The sequence below is a fragment of the Lutra lutra genome, chromosome 4 (genome assembly GCF_902655055.1).
Source record: "Lutra lutra chromosome 4, mLutLut1.2, whole genome shotgun sequence".
NCBI lineage: Eukaryota > Metazoa > Chordata > Mammalia > Carnivora > Mustelidae > Lutra > Lutra lutra.
In genome coordinates, this window is record NC_062281.1 from 10944455 (window position 1) to 10965824 (window position 21370).

Consider the following 21370-nt stretch of genomic DNA (forward strand, 5'->3'; position numbering starts at 1 on the left):
CAGCTGACTTTCCCAAGGGATCAGAATTTAAAATGATGGGACCCAGGATCCACACCAAATCGTTTGATAATATCAGTGTCTATCCTGGTTGTCTTACTCTGCATCATCTCATTGCTCTGCAATGAGTCTTTCTCATGATCTTAATAAAAACAACAACCAAAATCAAAATAGGCCCCACTCTTATTTGACACTGCACCTTTGAATGTAGCAAGTATTAGAGCCTCTGCCACCACAGTCTTGTGTCTCCATTAATCACCACTTTGTTGTTCATAGATACAGCACCAAAGCTTCCTGGGCCAGCAAAATTGGCCCTTTAATAATAGCACAAAAACCTATATGTGGCCAGAAACTGTTCCAAATACTTCCCATGCAGTAACTCATGAAATCCTCATGGCAACCCTATGAGGTAGGTACTACTAATGTCCTCATTTAAAGAGGAGAGCATTGAGACCTAGAGTCATGAAATAATTTGTACCAGGTCTTACCATTGAAAAGTTACAACCTGCATTCAAACCCAGGAAGTCTCCCTCCAGAGTCTGGGCTCTTGACATTCTATCAGACACAGACTTATATTGTACAGGCTGTCAGTGCCCAGAGCCAGCATTTGAACTTAGTTCTGGGTTGTCCATGGGCCAAGCTTTATGCTCTTCCTGTGTGAGAACACTCTGATTCCCATTTTGTAGATGAGGATTTATCCAAGGTCACATATCTCTATAATGGCTGAGCTGGAAATTGAACCCCAAGACAGAGTCTGTGCTTTTAACTACCTACCAACTCTGTACCAAAATCAGTAATTCATTTTGACCAAATGGATTAAAGAAGAGTTTGTAGAAAAGGTAATATTTGGAGCTGAGCAGGATGAGACAGGAAGAGTAAGTGGAAGGGCATTCCCAGTTTATAAAACAGCACTGGCAAAGGCACAGGGGTGTGTGAAATGTTGTGTTTGTAGAGTAGTGGGCACTTGGGAGAGTCTAGAGTAAAGTGTTTGTGTGAGGATGTGACATGGTGGACACCACAGATGAAGAAGGAGTGAGGTAGCACAGGCTCAGTGTCCGCGATGATGAAAGGTGTTCAAGCTAAGTAACACTCTGAGAATGACCATGCTTGACATTCTCTGGATTAGCAAGGATACTAGAAAAGAGAAAGGGACTCCATGGAGATGGTGGCCTAAGGTGGTGCATTTCAGAACCTCTCAAAACTCCCACATATCTAAACAGCTAGATAGCAAAACCAAACACTTCATGGACTGTATTTACAACAAAAACAGATGAGATGATAGCCCCATAAGTTCCCAAATAGAAGTGGGTAGTGACAGTCTCCCCATAGCCCCAGGATTGTGTGACATCAGCATCCATGTGGGTGGAAACAGAAACAAGCAAGTAGGTATCTGTCATGTCTGTGAACAAAAAAGCCCAGTATAGCCAATAGATATTCACTGGGAAGTACCACAGGGCAAATTGAGGAAGCAACTAGAAAGGGGAGGGGCTTGCCTATTCCAGCATCCAGTGAGTGCAAAGACCCACAAGAAGTCCTGAAAGGCTGGAACTGTCACATGCTGAGAATCCACCAGACCAACCACCCCATCTCCCTCCCAGGATAGCACCTTGAAAGGATCTGTGTGAGGGAAATCAAGAGGACTCACAGTAAAGACTATAGTGAAGAAGAAATACCAGGGTCATTGTAAAAGTGGAAAGAGAATGTAGCCATCACGCTTTTGAACACCACATGAAAGCAACTAAAAAGAGAGCTCCACAGAGGTGAAAAATAAACTCTCCTAAGCCATGCCCATTTCTAGAAGTTCAGTAAAGTTAATCTGACACAAAAATGAGCAACAAATCATATTGGTGGCAATTCGATACCAAGTTATTATTAGATAAGTGGGGGGAAAAGGTAGGTCGATTTCCTTACAGTAGATGAAAACATTCCAAAAGACAGGTCTATAACGTGTATCAAATCTATAACCCACTACCTCAAAAGAATTGAAGCACTTCATGTGGTTCAAGACATGAACTAACAACCTAAACCAGAAGTAGAAAAACAGAAATTTAACAAGAGAGTTCAGGAAGGCAATAAAAATGAGAATAAAGATACATTTCAGAAACGAAGTCCTAAGAAGAGGGAATATAGAGCATAAACACAGCAAATAATGCCTTATGAGGAATAGAAGGTAAAAAGAATTTTTTTTAATCAAAAAGAAGAGTAATAGGCAGAGCTCCCTTCCCCATACCTTCCCACAACACTGACAAGAATCCAGAAAATTAATGGTGGACTATAGCTAAAAGAACTGTGAGACACAGACTCTTTCTGAGGAGGAGTTCTCAGGGGAGCCCAATTCAAGAAGGGAGACAAAAACCAGGACATAAGGAATTTGTAGCCACTTGTACTTATATAGCTACTGAAAACACTAAATGTAGCCCAACTCCAAGGTAGATTTACTTAAATCCTTATAGTAAAGATTAATTTGCCTCAGTTTCTTGAACCTGATATAATGTGACTGGTTTTCAACAAAAAATTACAAAGTATGCCTAAGGGAAATAAGAGGAAATAATCATTAGAATCAGACTCAGGGATAACAAAGATGCTGAAATTATCAGAAACAGAGTTTAAAATGACTATTTTTAGTGTATTAAGTGTTCTTCACAAATTTGCCCATCATCCTTGCACAGAGGCCATGCTAATCTTCTCTGTATCGTTCCAATTTTAGCATATGTGCTGCTGAAGCAAGCACAATATATTAAGTGTTCTAATGGAAAAATTAGACACTATGCAAGAACAGATGGGAAATAGAAGTAGAGAGAAACTCTAAGAAAGAATCAAAAGTAAATGCTAGAAATAAAAGCACTGCAACAGAAATAATGAATGAGCTCATTAGTAGACTCAACAAGGCCAAAGAAAGAATCAGGGAGCTTGAATATAGGTCAAGAAATTCTCAAACTAAATACAAAGAAAAAAATATAAGTGGGGAAAAAACAGGTCAAAGCATTTACAAATCTACTTTAAACATAAAAACTCAAATGTGTTTAAAGTAAAGGGATGGAGAAGATATGCTCTGCTAACACTAATCAAAAATAAAACTGTAGTAATCATATTAATTTCCATCAGAGTAGACTCAGAACAAGGAAAATTATCAGCGGTGAAGAGGACATTACATCATGACCAAAAAAAACTCAATTCTCAAAGAAGACATAACAATATGTATGTTATTTCTTGTATCTACCTATGAAGAGAGTGTCAAAATACATGAAGATTAAATAACACATGGGCCAACACGGAAATCTCGAGAGAAATTTCAAAATATTTTCACTTAAGTGGAAATAAAAATACAATGTATCAAAATGTGTAAGATACAATAAAAGCAGTGTTTAGAGGGAAATTTACAGTAATCAATGTATATATTACAAGAGAAAAAGCTAAAATCAATAATCTAAGTTCTACCTTCGTAAACCAGAGAAAGAAAAGGAATCTAAACCCAAAACAAGTAGAAGATAAGAAATCAATGAATTTGGAAACAGGAAAATAATAGAAAAATCAATAAAACTGAAATCGGGTTCTTTGAAAAGATCAATAAAATCAGTAATCTCTGGCCAAGTAAACAGAAGAGAGAAGCAGAGAAAGTGACACATACACAAATTACCAATATCACTAGTGAAAGAACTACTGATCTCACAGACATTAAAATGATAAAAAAAGAATATGTGTCCATAAATTTAACGAATGAGATGAAATGGACCAAGTTGTTGAACAAGACACAAACTACCCAGATCTACACAGGAAGGAAAGGTTAACATGAAGAGTCCTGTATCGATTAAGAAATGGAGTCAGTGATTTAAAAACTGACTAAAAAATAAAACACTAGATCTATATGGTTTCACTGGTGAATTCTACCAAAGATTTAGAGAAAAAATTAATACCAATTCTACACAACCTCTTCCAGAAATTAGAAGTGGAATGATCGGTTCCTAACTCTTTTTAATGAGGTCAGAATTACCCTAATACCAAAATTCAGTAAAGACTGAATAAAGTCAATCCTTAAGGAAAAGAAAACTACTACTTAAAGAAAAAACTACTTAATGGACAACTACAGACCAATATCTTTCATAAACAGAGACAAAAAAATCTCAACAAAATATTAGCAAATCAAATCCAATAATGTATGAAAATAATTACACACCATGACCAAACAGAATATATTCCAGATAGTTAAGACTTATTCAACAATTGAAAATCAAACAGGGTAATCCCCCCCCCATCAACAAGTTAAAGAAGAAAAACCATATAATCACATCAATTGACACAGAAAAAGTATTTGACAAAATCCAATGCCCATTTAAAGTATAAACTCTCAGAAAACCAGGAATGGAAGGGAATTTCCTTAACTTGATAAACACAGTCTACAAAGAACCCATTGCTAGCATCATCCTTAGTGGTGGATAGACAAGAACATTTCCCCTGAATATCAGAAACAAGACAAGAATGTACTATCGCACTACAATTACTGAACATCCTTGCTAGTAAAATAAGACACCAAAAAGGAAAAAAAAGTATACATAAGGGAAAGGAAGAAATAAAACTAGGTGTATCTGCAAATGACATGACTGTCTATGTAGAAAATCCAAAAAACTCCTAAAATTAATGAGCAAGTGTAGCAAGCTCACAGTATACAAAGTCAATATACAAAAGTCAATTGCTTCTCCCAATGTCCTCCATGTTCTTCCTTATGTTCCACAAGTAAGTGAAACCATATGATAATTGACTCTCTCTACTTAACTTATTTCACTCAGCATAATCTCCTCCAGTCTCACCCACGTTGATACCAAAAAAAAAAAAAATTAGTAATGCCCAATACAGAGAAGTTAGCAAGAAAAGTATAGAGATCAAAATTTATATTTTTAATACTTAATGTGAACTATCACTCTTAACATATTCATATTTTCATTTCCCTCTGCTTATAAATATATGTGGAAGCAATAACTACAATTTTGTTGAGCATTCTTTTTTTAAAAAATATTTGTCTGAAATATTGTAGGTGCTCCAACAGGGGCGCCTGGGTATCTCAGCTGGTTAAGCATCCAACTTGATTTCTGCTCAGATCAGGATCTCAAGGTCTTGGGATTGAGCCTTGCATTGGACTCGGAACTGATCCTGCAGTCTGCTTCTCCCTCTCCGCTTGCGCTCCCTCTCTCTTTCTCTCTATCTCAAATAAATAAAATCTTTTAAAAAAGTGAAAAAAAGTCAATTGCTTTCTCATATACTACCAATTAAAAATTAGCACTTAAAGTTAACTATTTTTAAACCACCAAAAATTAAATACTTAGGTATAGATCTAACAACATACGTACAGGATCTGTATACATAAAACTAAAAAAAACAAAAAAAAAACAACAACAACAACAAACAGTGGAATAAGTAAAAAAAAAAGATGTAAATAAACTTTATGTTCATGGATTGAAAGACTTGATATTACTAAGATGGCAGTTCTTCCCAACTTCATCTATAGATTCAATTCAGTATCATTCAAAATCCCAGCAAGCTAGTTTGTAGATATCAACAAACTGATCCTCAAGTTTCTATGAGAACACAAAGGCTGTAACATAACCAGTAAAATACAAAAAAAAAAAAACCCTAGAGTATTTACACTACTTAATTTTAAGATAATATAAATTAATATAATTATATTAATAATAAATAAATAAATAATAACAAATAAATAATAAATAAAATAAATTATAATTATGTTAAGATAATTATAAATTAATCAAGAGCATGTGATATTGAAGAAAGAATAGAATATAGTTTAACAGAAAAGCGAGCCCAGAAATAGACTCACTAATATACATAATAATGAACTGGTTTGTGAAAAGGTGCAGAGTTAATTCAATGGAGAAAAGATATTTTTTCAACAAATTGTACTAGAAAAATTGGATGTCCATATGAAAACCAAAAAATATCTATACACAAATCTTACATCTTTCACAAAAATCACTGGAAATAGTTTGTATACCTAAATTCAAAATTATAAAATTTCTAGAAGAGAACATAGGAGAAATCTGTGATCTTGCATTTGGTTGTGAGTTTTTAGATATAATGCCAAAATCATGATCCATTAAAGAAAAAATTGACAAGTTGGACTTAATTAAAATTAAATTTTCTGCTGTGCGAAAAACACTATTCAGAGAATGAAATCTCAAGTCACAGATTAGAAGAAAACATTCTTAACTCATATATCTGATAAAGAACTTATATCCAGGATACACAAAGAACTCTTAAAACTCAACAATAACAAACAAACAACCCAATATTAAAAATAGGCAAAAGATCTGAACAGACACTTCTCCAAAGTAGATACACAAATATCAAAAGAGCATATAAGAAGATGCTCAATGTCATTTTCCACTAGAGAAATGCAAATTAAAACAATGACACTATACTACCACATACCTATTAACAATGAGGGCCAGAAAATAGGAAAGTATTAAAGTATGCACACACACACACACACACACACACACAAACACACAATGATGGGAGAATGTCAAAGGGACACAGGAGTTAACTGAAAGAGCTCCCAGGAACCAGAGATGGAACACCTTGAATAAGAAGATAAATCAAATAGAATTGGGCTATAACCCAAAATATAAAATATAAAATAAATATCTGTTGGTGGAGAGAAATAAACATTGAATGAATAATTTAATTAAGAATAGAGAAATCTCCTATTCAGAAAAATCCCAAATAATTTATGTAGGTACTCTGTCCTCAATGGTAGAATTTAACTCCCCATTCCTGTGGGGTCATGTGGCTATGCTGAATGGAACTTCCTTCTGAAGAGTATAGTATGGACGGAGGGAAAGCCTAGAGAAACAAGACAAACGCTTCCAGTCAGCTGATGAACATTAACACAACAGTGATAAGTCATGTTGAATGAGAGTGGCACATAACCTCTGTGGTCTTCCTCTCAAAAACCCATAACTTAATCATAGAGAAAGAAAAAGAAAAATTCCAGCTGAAAAACATTCTACGATATACCTGGTTAGTACTCCTCACAACTGTCAAGGTCATTCAAAGCAAAGGAAGTCTAAGAAATCCATCACAGTGAGTAGAGCCTAAGGAGATATGACAACTAAAATTGAAAGTGGTATCCTGGATTAAAGATATGAATACGGAAAATCCTATCAAGAATGTCCAACCCAGTATCTATGAACCTAACAGAGGGCTAGACTGTGCTGTTGAAATAATATTCCAGTTTTTATTTAAAACAATTTTTGGAGATATGTATGATTCCAGGGCTGGGACAGGAAATATGCAAGATGAGCCTGCAACATCTTGTAGTACTAGAAAATAAGGAAGCTTATCAAGTTGGTTCGCCATGTCTAAAGGACTTGGAAGCCACACTGAAGAAGTTCCCATTGTACCCAATGGAATAACTTGAGCTTGAGTATGGGTAATAGTTAAAACATTCAATGAAAACCCAGAAAATATTTTTAACTTCATGAGTTTATAATGACATTTTTAAAAGTTGAATGGATGATAGAGAATTGATGGGTTATCTTGGAAACAAGTAAAAAAGGAAAGAAGGAAGGAAGGCAGGAAAGTAGGAAGATGTTTTCTCTCCTTCCTGCAAGAAATGTACCACGAACTCACCAAATAGTAGGTGAGTTAAACATCATAAGATGACTCATGCTAATATTTTTTAAAGAAACTGTATAATTAAAATATTGTCATTTTCCAACATCCCAATGAATTAATGGATCTAGGAATTGAGCATCAGAGGACGTTATTAACACAAAAAGAGAGACAGCCATGTCTCCTGATGGGAGAAGAACAGAACATGTCTATAGTCTTACCAAAAAGATTAAACCTAAGTTGGCTCAGCCCTTTGAATCCAGCTTCCAATCTGTTGGAATCATGGAGGATAAAGAATGTTGAATGAGTCTGCAAAACTAAAATCCAGGCAGGGGGAAATGCTAGAGGTCAAGGGCACATATTCTTCAATAAAGACATTGTGAAGAAAATAAAGGGATAAAAAGAGAACCTGCAGATTTTTTGAAAGAGTTAAAAGATAAAACAAATTTAATATTAAAAATGGGCACAACTAAGTTATAGTGTCTAAATATAGATGATAAAACTATAAAGGAAAGGGAAGTGATTTGTTGGGAGTAGGAGAAAGGGTTGTAATGAAGCCTGGGGATGGGCTTTCAGAGTGCCCAACAAAGTTCTGTTTTGTGAACTCAGTAGTCATTACAAAGACAGGCATGTTATAATAGCTAATTAAGCTATACTTTGGTGTGGTTTCCTGTGTTTATGTTTCATTTTACAATTTAAAGTCTTCAGTGAGAGGAGTAAACACTGTGTACCTCTGCTAAATTGAATGCTTATTATGAATCAGACCTGTGTTAGATGCTGGGAATCTATCTGTGAACAAAAAAGACAAAAAAAAAAAAAAGTACTCTCATGGATCTTATAATCTAGTGGTAGGAGTCAAAGAAATAATCAGAATATATGCATAGGTCTAGATGTAGATGCCATCTATGTAGCTGCTCGTATGCCATATAGGGATACATATGTAGATAAACCTGTGCTCTGCATATAGATAATGTATACACCATGCATGCAGATCTGTATTTGCTATTGCAGTGAATGAATGAATCAGGAAAGGTACCAGGGAGTGCCATAAGAGGCTGGGTATCCTGACTCGCCAAGAACTATTTGGGCCCTCGGTTCTCAGGGATGGTCTCAGGGTGTTGAGCTGTGAGTGATGGCAGGGTCTTGTCAGATTCACCCAAACTTCCTGGACTCCCCTCTTGACTCCTGCCAGTGGAGAGTTGGGGGCCAAGAAGGGCCCCCCACCTGGTGCATGCTCCCTCCTGACTCCTGAATTCCCAACAGATGTCCTTTATGTGACCCTTTGTGCTGGACACCATGCTGGACACTGGAGGTACACAGTCCTGATCCCTAACATCATAGAGCTCACAGTATAACTGGGGGAAAGGCAATTAGCTGAACAACTAGAATATGGTACAAAGACTCTGAAGATCAGGCAAGTATATGGTGGAAAAAGGTGTGTAGGAGTGAGATGAGGAAAACAGATCAAGGCCGTCTTCCCAGAGGAGGTGACACTGACATCTTAACCCCCTCCTGAAGGACTTGTCATGGGAGAGGACTAAGATGGAGGGGGTGGGAAGACTGGAAAGTGAGTGTCTGGAGGTGAGGGTTTTGTAAGCCTTGCTAAGGAATTGTGACTGGTTGGCAGTGAAGATATTATCGAAACTACTCATCAAAGCAGTGATGGGGTGGATTTTGTGTTTAAAGGATCACACTAACATAGAAAATGGAAAGGTGGAAGGGCCTAGAGTTGGGAAGACCAGTAGAAGGCAGGTGCAAAACTCTGGGGTGAGAAATGGTCGGGACAAGATAGTGGTGGTGGCCATGGAGGTGGTGGGGGGCTGGACCAGAGAGGAAGAGTTTGTTAGATAGTTAAGGCAGAGACGGACTGGGTTATGGGGAATGGGAAACAGAGAGGAGCACAGGCCAAGCTGAGGGTCTAGACTCGCCCTGGGATAGAAGAGGTCACCGTGCCAAAGAGGAAGGGAGTGTGGCACTCCTCACAGCCTGGGCAGACTCCCCTCCCAAAGGCCTTGACCAGGGAAGGTGAGCCAGCCCTGCTGCTTGATTCCTGGTTTCAGGGGAAGAGACGCGGCTCCTCCGGCAGCCACTGGTGGGCTGAAATACCAGCCAGAACCCCAAGCTCATTTGCACAATTGAAGAGAAAAAACTGGCAATGAAGAAAACATCCCAAGCTGATCTCTGACCAGACAGGCCACATGTTGTGGGGACTGAGGTGCCACTTTGCCCCAGATACTGCACAAGCTTTCATTAATGTGTGCTTGTTCCCTCTCCAACTCATTTTGTATCTGATTGATTCTTTGCGACTAAACAGATGGCAGGTGCCTTTCACTGGCATTTCTTCCGTCACGGAATTTTTAGCAGACGAGGCAGGCTCTGCTCATGTGACCGCAGCTGACTCCCAGCCCCCAAAGCAAAGTGTAATGGACCCTGGCACGGAGAGTGCTGGCTCTGCTCTTTGCTCTAATTTCCTCGTGCACACAGATGTTCCTCTCCCAGAGGGGTAAACTGAGGAAAGAACAGAAAATATCTTTTGTGATTATAGAACAGTGTAGCTTAGTCTGCAAGCATGGTAATGAGGGGATGGAGGACAGAGAGGAAGGTGCGGAAGAAGGAAGGAAAGAAGGGGAAAGAGAAAATATGCAAGCAAGAGAGGGAGGCTAGGAAAAAAGGGAAGAAAGAGGCCCTGGGTCTTATTACTTTCTATGCATCTCACTAGTTGCTTGTACATACCGGACCTCTCTGTAGCCTTGATATTCTCATCTGTAAAATGGGAGTAACAATGCCCATTTCCCAAGGTTGCTGTAAGAATTAAAAGAACCATATCCATTTTGATAAATTCTGGTTCCCTTCCCTTTCCTGAGCCTTAGTATTTTCATCTGTTGAAATGGCTAAGAATACCTACCTCTCAGTGTTGCTATGGGGCTCAGATGTACTATTAGACTCAGGCTCTTTGCAGATTCTGAACAGTGGTATAAATGTCATCTTTGGGTATGACCCGACTTTCTGTTTCCTGTTGCACGCCAAGCTGCTAGAGGCTGTTCACTCATCCCCATTGATCCCCGCCTTCCCAGCAAACACCCAGTCGTGATACCAACCCAGACTCTGTTTTAAAGATGGGCTATGGAGAGCAATTAGAACTTAATGTCTAGAAATGATTTGGAGAGAGCTGTTTGCAAATCCCTTGTCATTTCTTTCAGACTCGATTTCAGAAATGAGAGGTTTCCTTGCCTCTTATGGACACCAACAATGCAAAGCAAATTCAGAATCCCTGGATGCCTGAGTAGCTCTATAATTAGATTAAAAAACTATAATTGGTTGCTACAATGTTTATGTGTGCAGAAGGAGATGAGCCCCGAGGAGCTAGGAGTTGCTGCAGAGATTCTTAGAGGAATTTTATAGGCAGTGCCAGCACCTTGCATCTTGTAATTAATACTCTTTCCATCAATTTTGGAAATGCGTTTGGTTTTCTGGATTCCACCGTGAATAGAGAAGTAATGTTTCTTTGAGTTCATCTTATGTGCTAAGCATACTGCCTTATTATTTTAACCTCAGAACCTTCTTAAAAGGTGGGCTTAACGATTCTGGTTTTGCAGATTAAAAATATGATACTCAGAAGAGTTAGTTACCTTGCCCAAGGCTGTACCACTGGTGAGGTTTTAGAGCTATGGGTTTACACACCTAGGGTTTTGTTCGCTCTTGCCACTCACTAACCCACATGCCCACCTTTTACCTCCTGCCTCAGCTCCTTCAGGCTGCTGTTACAAAATACTACAGACTGCAGGCTTATAAACAGCTCACATGGTTCTCACAGTTCTGGAGGCTGGAAGTCCAAGATCAAGGCACTGGCACATTCAGTGTCTAGTGAGAACCCTCTCTGCCTAGATTGTACATGTGCCCTCATATGGAGGACAGGGCCAGGGAGCTCTTGGGGGTAGGGGGAACCTCTCTTAGGAAGGCACTGGCCCCATTCATGAGGGCTCCACGCTCCTGACCTCATTGCCTCCCCAATGCCCTACCTCCAAATACCACCACATTGTGCATTACAATTCAGTATCCAAATTTGAGGAAACACAAGCCCTCAGCCCCTAGCTCCCCCTTTTCCTTTGTTTCAGTAAACCCAGAAAGAAGTGCTCATCACTTAAAATGGTGTTAGGAGCAAAGGTGGGCTCTGGGTACTAGTCCCACTCACAGCCCTCCAGCATACCAAAACACCCCACTAGAAGTCGACCCAAAAGCACAATAGCTCAAATGGGCAACGAAGGGTCAGCTGGGTAAATTGCCAAGCAAATGCTTGCTTTGCCTGTGCAAAACTTATGGTAAATATTCGTATACAGAATGTGGTTGATGTCAAGAGACCACATCGTGTCCATTCTGAATCTCCTGGATCTCTGCTTGTGTCCCTTACTCTGCCTTACCACGCCAGTGTGGGTCTCACTGCTTCAAAAATGAGAAAGACCCCTCACCCCCAGTACCAAAGGAATGAAGAAAATCTGGGCAGTTGCCTGTTGGTACTTCCTGGGGACACCTGAGCTTCATCACTCAGGAGGAGATGGCCAGTCTTCTTCTTACAGAGAAGGTCCTGGCTCTGGCTTCCCAACCATCTTAGTGGATCTACAAGGACAGAAGGGCCAGCAGCTGAACTTCACATAAGCATTGAGCTTTAACACTGGCCCTGCCTTCCAGGAAGAACCAGGTCCCCTGAACATTCCGGATAGGTGGCAGACTCCTCCTGGAGGCAGGAAGGGCTGGAGGGCGACTGAGAATCTCTTTCCCTATGAAGGCTGGTGAGGGGAAGAAGAGCATCTTCTCTCCCCACAAAAAGTGTAAGTCAGTGAGCATTTATTGAGCACTGTCTGTGTGCTCAGCTCTATAGCAGGTGTCATGGGAGAACCCAGGGAAAAACAGCCTTGAAGGATGAACAAGACATTTCCCCAGGAGAGAGCACAGAAGGAGAAGCACAGGGCACATGCCTGAGTGTTGCCCGTGGAGGGCAGAGGGGCTATAGGGGAAGCCCAGAGCAGCCCACCACCCCCCCCCCCCCGCCAGTTCCTGCACATCACCATGGAGGTCCATGGAGGTCATAGACTATGTGGATGACAGTGGGGGGCCACAGAAGAGTCTGAGGCTCCTGCTGAGTGGCTCTCAACATCCTCTTTGCCAGCTTTGCTTCTGCCTCACACTTTGAAACAAAGCATTCGTATTCCTGGGGGCTGCCTCACAGTATTGAAAGGCATAAGCCTCGAAATTGGCCCCTTTTCTCCAGGGACTGTCTGACAAAAGTGATCCTCCTTCATTTGCCTCCCCTGGGTGCCCCAGAATAATGGTGTGCTGTTCCAGGAATGTTTTTCCAGCCTGTTTGGGGGGAAGTTTCTTATCTGCCCAGACCCCTCTGGGAACCCACTGCTGCACAGACCTTCTGTTCTTATCTAGAACTCCTGCAGAGACTTCCTGTCAAGGTGATCTATAAAACCAAAACTGTGCAAGTATTTTTTTAATTTAAAAAAGGAAATATAAAACCTTCAACAATAAAAGCTGGGGCTGTGGGGAGAGTGAATTTCCAGCCTTTGTGATGCATGAGCATGCAAAGGGATTTGCCAGTCTTAGTTACCCAGCCCCACCCTTGCAAATGTCTTACCTCCTGGCTGTCCTGATGCCATGCACTCCTTCTCTCCTGTTCATTTGACTACATTTCCTAAATTCCTTTTGCTGCTTTCTCTCCTTCCAGCCCATCAACCTCTATAGTTTTATCTGTGGTACATTTACTTCTTATTCTCCTTGGGCAAGCTCCTCCATTCTCAGATCTTCAACCAGCACCTCTTCACTCCAGACCCAGAGTTCCACAACCACCCCCTCCAACTGCCTAGCTCTCTGCATGTCTCTAGGTGGATGATCCACAAGCACCAGAAATTCAACTTGTCCCAAATCAAATTCATCATCCTTATACTCTATGGTCCAGCTTCTCTTCCTGCATTTACCAGTTCAGTTGGTAAAAACATGAGTGTCACCCTTAATGATGTCACTCTGCCACACACCTCCAAACACATACAGAAAACACTTACTAAGATTAACGCTTTGTCTTTTCCTGAACCTCCCAGTTATCCATGCTGCTACCTTATGTCCTTCCCTCGGTAACTTGGGCCCCAACTATCTAAACCTCTGCCAAATTCTTTCTCTTCTCTTCACTCCATCTTTCACCTCCCACCACGGTTATCCTTCAGATACACAGATATGACCGTGTCCTTCCTGATAAAACATTTGGGATATCTGTGTATCGCCTCCATGTGGAACTTTCTACATAGCATGTATGAGAGCCCGGCACTCCCCAGCCCCACAGCCTCACTACCTGTGTTAGTGGAAGTTCTAAACATGCGGATCACTCTTACTCTCCTGCTCCTGGCTTTTCCTTCCCTAAAGCCCTCTCTTCGACCTCCAAGTCCTGACCCAAATGGTACCCCTTTTGTGAAGCCTCCTTTGATTCCTTTTCCTGTTTTCTAAATGATGGTTGCTCAAACTCCTTTATAGATCATAGCATATTCTCCAATAGTTCATCGTGTATATGTCCATATTCTCCTCTAGATTATGATCTCCTAGAGGATGGGGAAGATGTGTCCTGGTGCCTACCACTGTATCTGGGAAGAAGATTATTGAATGAATAAGTAAATGACACCACAGAATCCCCAAAAAGATGACATGAGAGCACACATGGGAGGTCTGTCACTCATCAATGACACAGTGGACTTTAAGTCCTAGCTCTAACATTAACCAACTCAGTGACCTCTGGGAAGTTGCTTTTCTCTGAACCTTAAATCTTCACCTGAAAAAAGAGAGATCAAGAGTCTTCATAAGTCTGTAGCAAGGAATAGAAATCAGCTATTATATAAAGTGCTTAGCATTGGGTCTAGCACATAGTCAGAGCTCTGTGTATTACTGACACTAATGTCTTTAATAATAAACATGGGGAAATCCAGGAAGAAGGATAGTAAGGCATTGTTAGAAGTTGGGTCTAACTTCATTCACTAAGTGCATGTTGGTTGAGCATCGACCACTGGAAGATGCTGAAGCCAAATGGATGGACTTCACTGTAGAGATGGAGGAGTCACAGGTACCCTTCAATGTGCAACAGTTGGCTGGCGAAAGAAAGGTAGAGAAGTGAGACACAAAAGGCTGGACAGAGAACAGAGAATGAGGGAAGAACTCCCAAGGAGAAGAAATATGCCTGCTGAGAGGTTGGTTGGTAAGGAGAGGAAGCAGTCAAAGATGCCTCCAGGGATGGGCTTAGAGATCACCAAGTTGCTGGAAACAACCTGACACCCAACAGAAATGTCCATAGACAGGGGCTACCATGGGACAAAGCTTTGGTGAGACCTTGAAGCTCAAGATGTGTACTTGGGAGTGATGTTGAAGCCTTGGGCAAGGATGAGTTCTCCTTACCTACAACTCAAATTGCACCTTTACCCATCTCAAATGGCACATGGTATATTCCCTGCAAATCTTGGTAATCACTAACCAAACTGAGCAACTTGAAACGGGTGCCAAATTCAGATCTTGACATCAGAGTAGACCAAGAGGTAAAGTGTTTCATAAAAGCCCCCTCAAAGGAGAAAGGGCATGTGGCTCCCTCCCACAGTGGGGATATTGAGATAAAATTCCAGTGGTATGTTGCCTTCGCAGAGTTGCCAAGTGAAAATGATATAGGAAGCAAAAAAGAAAGGCGGGGGGGTGGACAGGAACAATAAATAAAGCCAAATTTGATGGTCATTTCAAAGTTTCTTGATAGAATATTCTAGGGATGGATATAATTAAGAAAAGGTCTCCTGCTGATTTTTCTTGAACAAACAGAGCTTTAGAGAATTATTGGGTTCCAGGGGTGGGGAAGGGCAGTCATGAATGATGCCATATGACCCAACATTCTGGGTTTCCCTTCAGGGTGATGCCAATGGCCATCCAGTTTTCCATCCTGATTATGCTGCACTCGGCTCTCGTCCTCATCACCACGGCAGAGGATTATAAGTGTTTGCCCCTCGTCCTCCGGAAAACTTGCTGTTGGATTAATGAGACCTATTTGGCCCGGAACGTCATCATCTTTGCATCCATCTTGATTAACTTCCTGGGTGCCATCTTGAATATCGTAAGCATTCCCAACCCACCAACCCTCTGGCTTCTCATGTGCAGGCAAGAATGAAGGGTTTATGGAGCCTGTAGCTTCTTGCATTGCCTTTCTTGGTACCACTTACCTTCAAGTGCCTGGTGCAGCCCCAAGCTTAGGGACAGAGAACAGAAATGCAGCTACTGTCAGAGCTGTGCATTTTACTGGTGGCAAATTATCTCTTCCCAGTGGGGGGAGATTATCTGCTCTAAGGGAGCATAAACGTCCTAAAGTTTCTGTATTGTCAGTGGCCAACCAATTATAATCGTGAATCAGAGTTCCCTTTAAGTACCTACCTGCTATGTGCCATGCACTGAAGGAGAAGCTGCACATGTTTTTCTTATGAAATCCTCACATAAACCCCGTGAGGTAAGTCTCCTTATCCCCACTTTATGGCTAAGGAAACTGAGGCTCAGAGACATGAAATAACTTGCTAATAAGGTCTGTCTGACTCCACGACTCATGCTCATCCTCAAATGCTAAATTTTATCTCTGGAAGTGGGAGTAGGGGGGTGGAAATAAAAGAACCATCATTTCTTGAGCACCTACTATGTGCTACAGGTAGGTATTACTGTTCCCATGCAATGGGTAAGGGAAATGCGCTTCAGGAAGCTTGAGATCTTGCCTATGACTTTCTAAGAGTTCACATTGGATGTGACACATTGAACTCAGATGACTCTCCAGCTGCCATATTTATCATTGTTTTTAATTTGGTGATCCATGTTTTAATGATTTCATTTTCTCTCTAAAATGGTAACATGATAGCGACAGCATTTTCTGTGTACATACAAATAGTCTGTGTTGTCCATTGCTTAGTTACTCTAGATTCTAAGAGTGATCTGTCTCCTTCCAGGTTTTGAACTTGGCATGTTGAGAGATGCTAGTGGAGGCATCCGTCTTGCGGTTGAACCCATCAGTGTGCCCTTGGGGCCTGAGGGAGGGTCTCCACGTGTTCAGGGACTCAAACTTGTCAGCATGTCAGTTGTCAGCCTATGAGTCGGAGGCTTATACTGCCTGAAATTTGTTGTCCAGAATGGCCCAGTAATTACTTAGAGCTATGTTGCCCAAACTCTGTGGCTGGCCTTGTAGGAAAGGATTCTATGGGATAAAGAAAAAGGAAAATCCTAACCTAACTTAAGTCGCCATCTAATGAATATTTTATAGATTATTGCAATGGAAATGGAAGTGCTTAGGAACATTGATCATGGCCTACAGAGGCGTAGCCAGGATCTCAAATCTTGACGAATCAGGTATTTCTGGGGTGCAGGATTTGAAAATAAATTCAGTGACTCGAGGTCAAGGTTACATCTGGGCCATCCATGCCATGGTGGTGCGGCAGGAAGTTCAGAGGCTTTGGAGTCAGATAGACCTGCCATCAAATCTCAGCTGTACTGCTTACACGCTAGGTGATCCTAGACAAGTTACTTTACTTCTCAGAGTTTCATATATTTTTATTGTAAAATGGGGATAAAAAATAGTAGCTACATCACAAGGTGGTTGTGAGGCTTTTTTGTCCAAAGTGTCTGGCACAGAGGAGGCATTCAGCCAATGGTAGCTACTCTTTCCTGAGCACTGCAAAATCTGCAGCAGTTTCTGGCCTAGGGAATGCCCTCCCACCCCCTGTCCCATGCTAAGAGTCTTTCTGGAGAACGTGCCCCCCTCAGATCCCTGGAATCCTCCCAGCTGTTGATGAGAGACAGGCTGCAAGCATACCCCAGACCTTTTCTCCTGCCATCTGGCTCTCTTCAGAGCCCCACAGGCACTCTCCACTGGCCCTATGTGACAGGGCAAGCAGAGCTGTCTTAACCTGGCTTCCGGGCTGGCTTGCAAAAGCTTTTTCTGAGCCAGTACCTTCTTTAAAATGGAAGAGGAGATCCCAGCTGGCCCCTCCATTCTGGAATGAAGCCCCCTGTAGGGCCTGGTCTGCCCAGGTTTCTGCCTAGGCTCAGCAGTGAAGGCACACTGCTTTGTTCCCAGCACTCACACTGACTTTGTTGTTCCTGTGTTTTGTTTTGTTTTGTTTTGTTTTGTTGTTGTTGTTCTTCTTCTTCTTCTTTTTTTTTTTTAATCCGCAGCTGTGGTGTGATTTTGACAAGTCGATACCCTTGAAGAACCTGACTTTCAATTCCTCAGCTGTGTTTACAGATATCTGCTCCTACCCAGAGGTATTTATTCTCGAGCTCCCCTTGGCAAGACTTGGGCCTAGGTACCTCCGCCAGTTCCACACAAGCACAACTGCCCGAAGGGTCTCAGAAAGCGTTCCAGAGGCCTGCTTTCTTCTTCTGTCTCCTCCTGCTCCTCCTCTTCCTCCCTCCCCTTCTCTGCCTTTCCCTTTCTCCCCTGCCTCTTTCCTGCCCTTACCTCCAGCCTTTCCTGATTCTCCCTTCTTCTTCCTCTTCCTTTCTTCCTTTTTCACCTGAACCTCTATCCATGTTCCTCTTCCCCTTCCCCCACCCCCATTCATTTCCCCTTCTCATCTCAAAATCCTAGAGCAGAATGTGCTGTTGTTCCCAGTCTAGGGCAGAGTTATGGCTCAAATGGCTTTTGCTGCATTCAAGAAGGAGGGAAGGAAGGAAGAGAGGTAGGGGGAAATGAGGAAAGAAGGAAGGGAAGAAGTAAAGATGGAAGGGAGTAAGGAAGGAAGGAAGGGGGGAAGGAGGGTGAAGGGGAGAAGGAAGGGAGAAGAGAGAAGGAAAGAGGGAAGGAGGAAGGATAAGAAGGGAAGGGAGGGAGGAAGAGAAGGAAGAAAGGAGGGAAGGGGGGAAAAGAGGAAAGAGGTGGGAGAAATAGAAAAAAGCTAAAAAGTCACAAACGCAGAAAACCACAACTAAATGTAAAACAAAGAACAGCACCACAGGGTCAGGAGGTGTCTCAGCAGATACCCACCATCATTATGTAAGTCTCACCCTCCCTTGGCCACAGAACCAGAGGTTTGCCCTGGGCCTTGGGGTCAGCTTATGGTACAGGGCAAAGGACAGTCTTAGGCTGTGTTAGCTATAGCCCAGAACTTCACATTCAGGGGCAGAAATTTGGGGTCAGGAGAGAGGACAGCTGAGCTGTCCCAGAAGACCCCAACCAACCTCGCACCCCAGGGACCCAGGTAGACCCTTGTTCTCTAAGACTCCTCCACCACCTGGGTGAGGGAAAGGCTCTGTGTTGTCTCACCTAGGCCCCAGAATCAGTGTGAGAAATGTTCTGAAAAGGAGAGAAAGCCTCCTGCCCTGTATAAGGTGTAGAGCACCCATTTGGTACACATGGCATCATTCAATACTCCAGACAGTTGTCATCTCCAATCCCTAGATAATGCAACAGAAGCCCAGAGAGTAACTTGCTCAGTGCCACTCCGCACCACTCCTGCCTGCCTGCCATCCTCCCTCACTTTTTTCCTTCCTTCTTTCTTTCTGTCCTTCTCTTCTTAATTCAGTGGTCAAGACTTGGAACTGCAATTCAAACCCTATCTGGCTTGTTCTTGATCTTGTTCTTCTGCATCCAGGCTCAGTCCTCCATTCCTAGGGAGGAACTAAGCTTTTCTTAAGAAGTCCAGGGCAAGATGGAACTATATATTGTTGGGGGACCTCCTCCCACCAAGGACTGAGAGAGCACAGACTTTGTGGACTCTGTGGGACACCAGCTCCCTGAGAATGTCTCAGGTTGGAGGGGATGAGGAGTGTCCCAAGAGTCAGTGAGCTGGCCACCCATCAACTATGGAGAGCTAGATAAAGCTAGGTTTCAATCCTGGCTGAGCCCCTTTACCTGCTAGCAATGGAATCTTGAGTCAGCTCTTCTTCTCCCTGAACCTGAGCTTCCTCATCTATAAAGTAGAAAAAATAATATCTTCTTCACATGGCTTTTGTGGAGTTAGGGAATATCATATTGTCATGGTGCATACTTAGATGAGTTTGCTTATGTGTAGCTCCAACGTATCATCTGACATGGAGTTGGTGTTCGTGAGCTATTCATCTGGACTTCCACATCACTCTAGAACAGTACATACCCTTGACCCCAAATCTAAACTCCCAAACTCAGGATCACAGCGTTCATGGGTTTGCCAGTCCTAAGAAAATGGCTTTTTGATCACATGACATCATTTCTGTGCCTCAGTTTCCTTATCTATAAAACAAGAAGGAAAGTAGTACCTTCCTCAAGGGTAGTTATGAGGATTAAATGCATTAACCCATGTAAAGTGTCCAGAGTAGCATCTAGCACAAAGTAGCTTCTCGTTAAACGTCAGCCATGATGTATTTATGATTTCTATAAGAAGGTTTTGAGCCTGCACCACTGATACACATTTATCTCTAAGTTACATTCCTCTATCACTGTGCTAATGTATTGTGTACATTGTGGAACATACTCAAAACATAGAAATGTTTAAAAATGAGATAAATTAAATAAGAGTTTCAATACTCTCCTCCCACAACCGAAGGATCATCTTGCTCAGGGGTGAGCAAACTATGGCCTCCAGCCAAATTCTACCTGCTACCTCTTTTGTAAGTAAAGTTTTATTGGAGCTTAGCCACACCCACTTAGTACCAATTGTCTATGGCTACTTTTTTGGGGTGAAGATTTATTTTTTTAATTAGAGAGAGCACACACAAGCATGGGGAGGGGCAGAAGGAGAGGGAAAAAGAGTCCTCAAGTAGATTCCACACTGAGCATGGAGCATAATGGGAGCTCAATCCCAGGACCTCAAGATCATGACCTGAGCCGAAATCAAGAATTGGCCACTCAACTGACTGAACCCCCCAGGTGCCTCATCTGTGGCTACTTTGATAGTACAGTTGGCAGAGTTGAGTAGCTGCGAGAGATGGTGTGGGGCCCACTGAGCCAAAATATTTACTAGCTGACACTTTACAGAATCCCCCCAGATGCAGGAATCCCACTGGCCAAATTGATGGAAATCTGAACTCTTTCCATCACCATCTACCACCAACAGCCTGATTTGAAGGACCAGTTGCCTTCTTGATATACATGCCTCCCTACCTAGAGATTTGTCCACCAAACGAGAAGGAATTAGATATTCAGACCTTGTAAAAGACTTAATTCACACACAATGCCTCCCAGCACTCACACACATGTGACCCCAAATCCCTTCCTCTCTCTGAGCTTTGGCTTCCTCATCTGTGTACCTGACCTTTCTACCTCACCCCATGAGAAACAGGACTCAGTCCGAAAGCCTGTGACATAAACATATCATATAAACATGGATGATGTGGTGTAAGCATAAGAGGCTGTTTTAAGGGGCGCCTGGGTGGCTCAGTGGGTTAAGCCACTGCCTTCGGCTCAGGTCATGATCTCAGGGTCCTGGGATTGAGTCCCACATCGGCCTCTCTGCTCAGCAGGGAGCCTGCTTCCCTCTCCCTCTCTCTCTGCCTGCCTCTCTGCCTACTTGTGATCTCTGTCAAATAAATAAATAAAACCTTTAAAAAAAATACCTTCTTTTAAAAAAAAGAGGCTGTTTTAATATATGGTATCGAGTATAATTTAGTCTTGAACTGGAGCTTGCCTGTTACTCAAAATGGATGAAGATACAGTAAATGACAGTGAAGAAAGAAAGCCGCATTCCAACTTTGATGTGAGAAATCGTCTAGGGGAGGGAAG

At 41.9% G+C, this 21370-nt stretch overlaps 1 protein-coding gene and 1 non-coding gene across 5 annotated transcripts in view; one reads left to right on the plus strand and one right to left on the minus strand.

Moving 5' to 3' along the window:
• ADCY8 (adenylate cyclase 8) overlaps positions 1 to 21370 on the plus strand; it is a 227203-nt gene that overhangs the window by 161814 nt on the left and 44019 nt on the right. For 3 of the 4 annotated variants that reach the window (XM_047728238.1, XM_047728241.1, XM_047728240.1), the window contains 2 exons: positions 15553 to 15754; positions 17848 to 17937. In XM_047728238.1, coding sequence (XP_047584194.1) covers positions 15553 to 15754; positions 17848 to 17937 — 292 coding nt within the window. The remainder of the gene's footprint in view (positions 1 to 15552; positions 15755 to 17847; positions 17938 to 21370) is intronic. The other variant, XM_047728239.1, reaches the window with a different exon arrangement.
• On the minus strand, positions 2622 to 2728 carry LOC125099453 (U6 spliceosomal RNA). Its single transcript, XR_007127180.1, has one exon. It is a non-coding gene; the product is annotated as a U6 spliceosomal RNA (small nuclear RNA).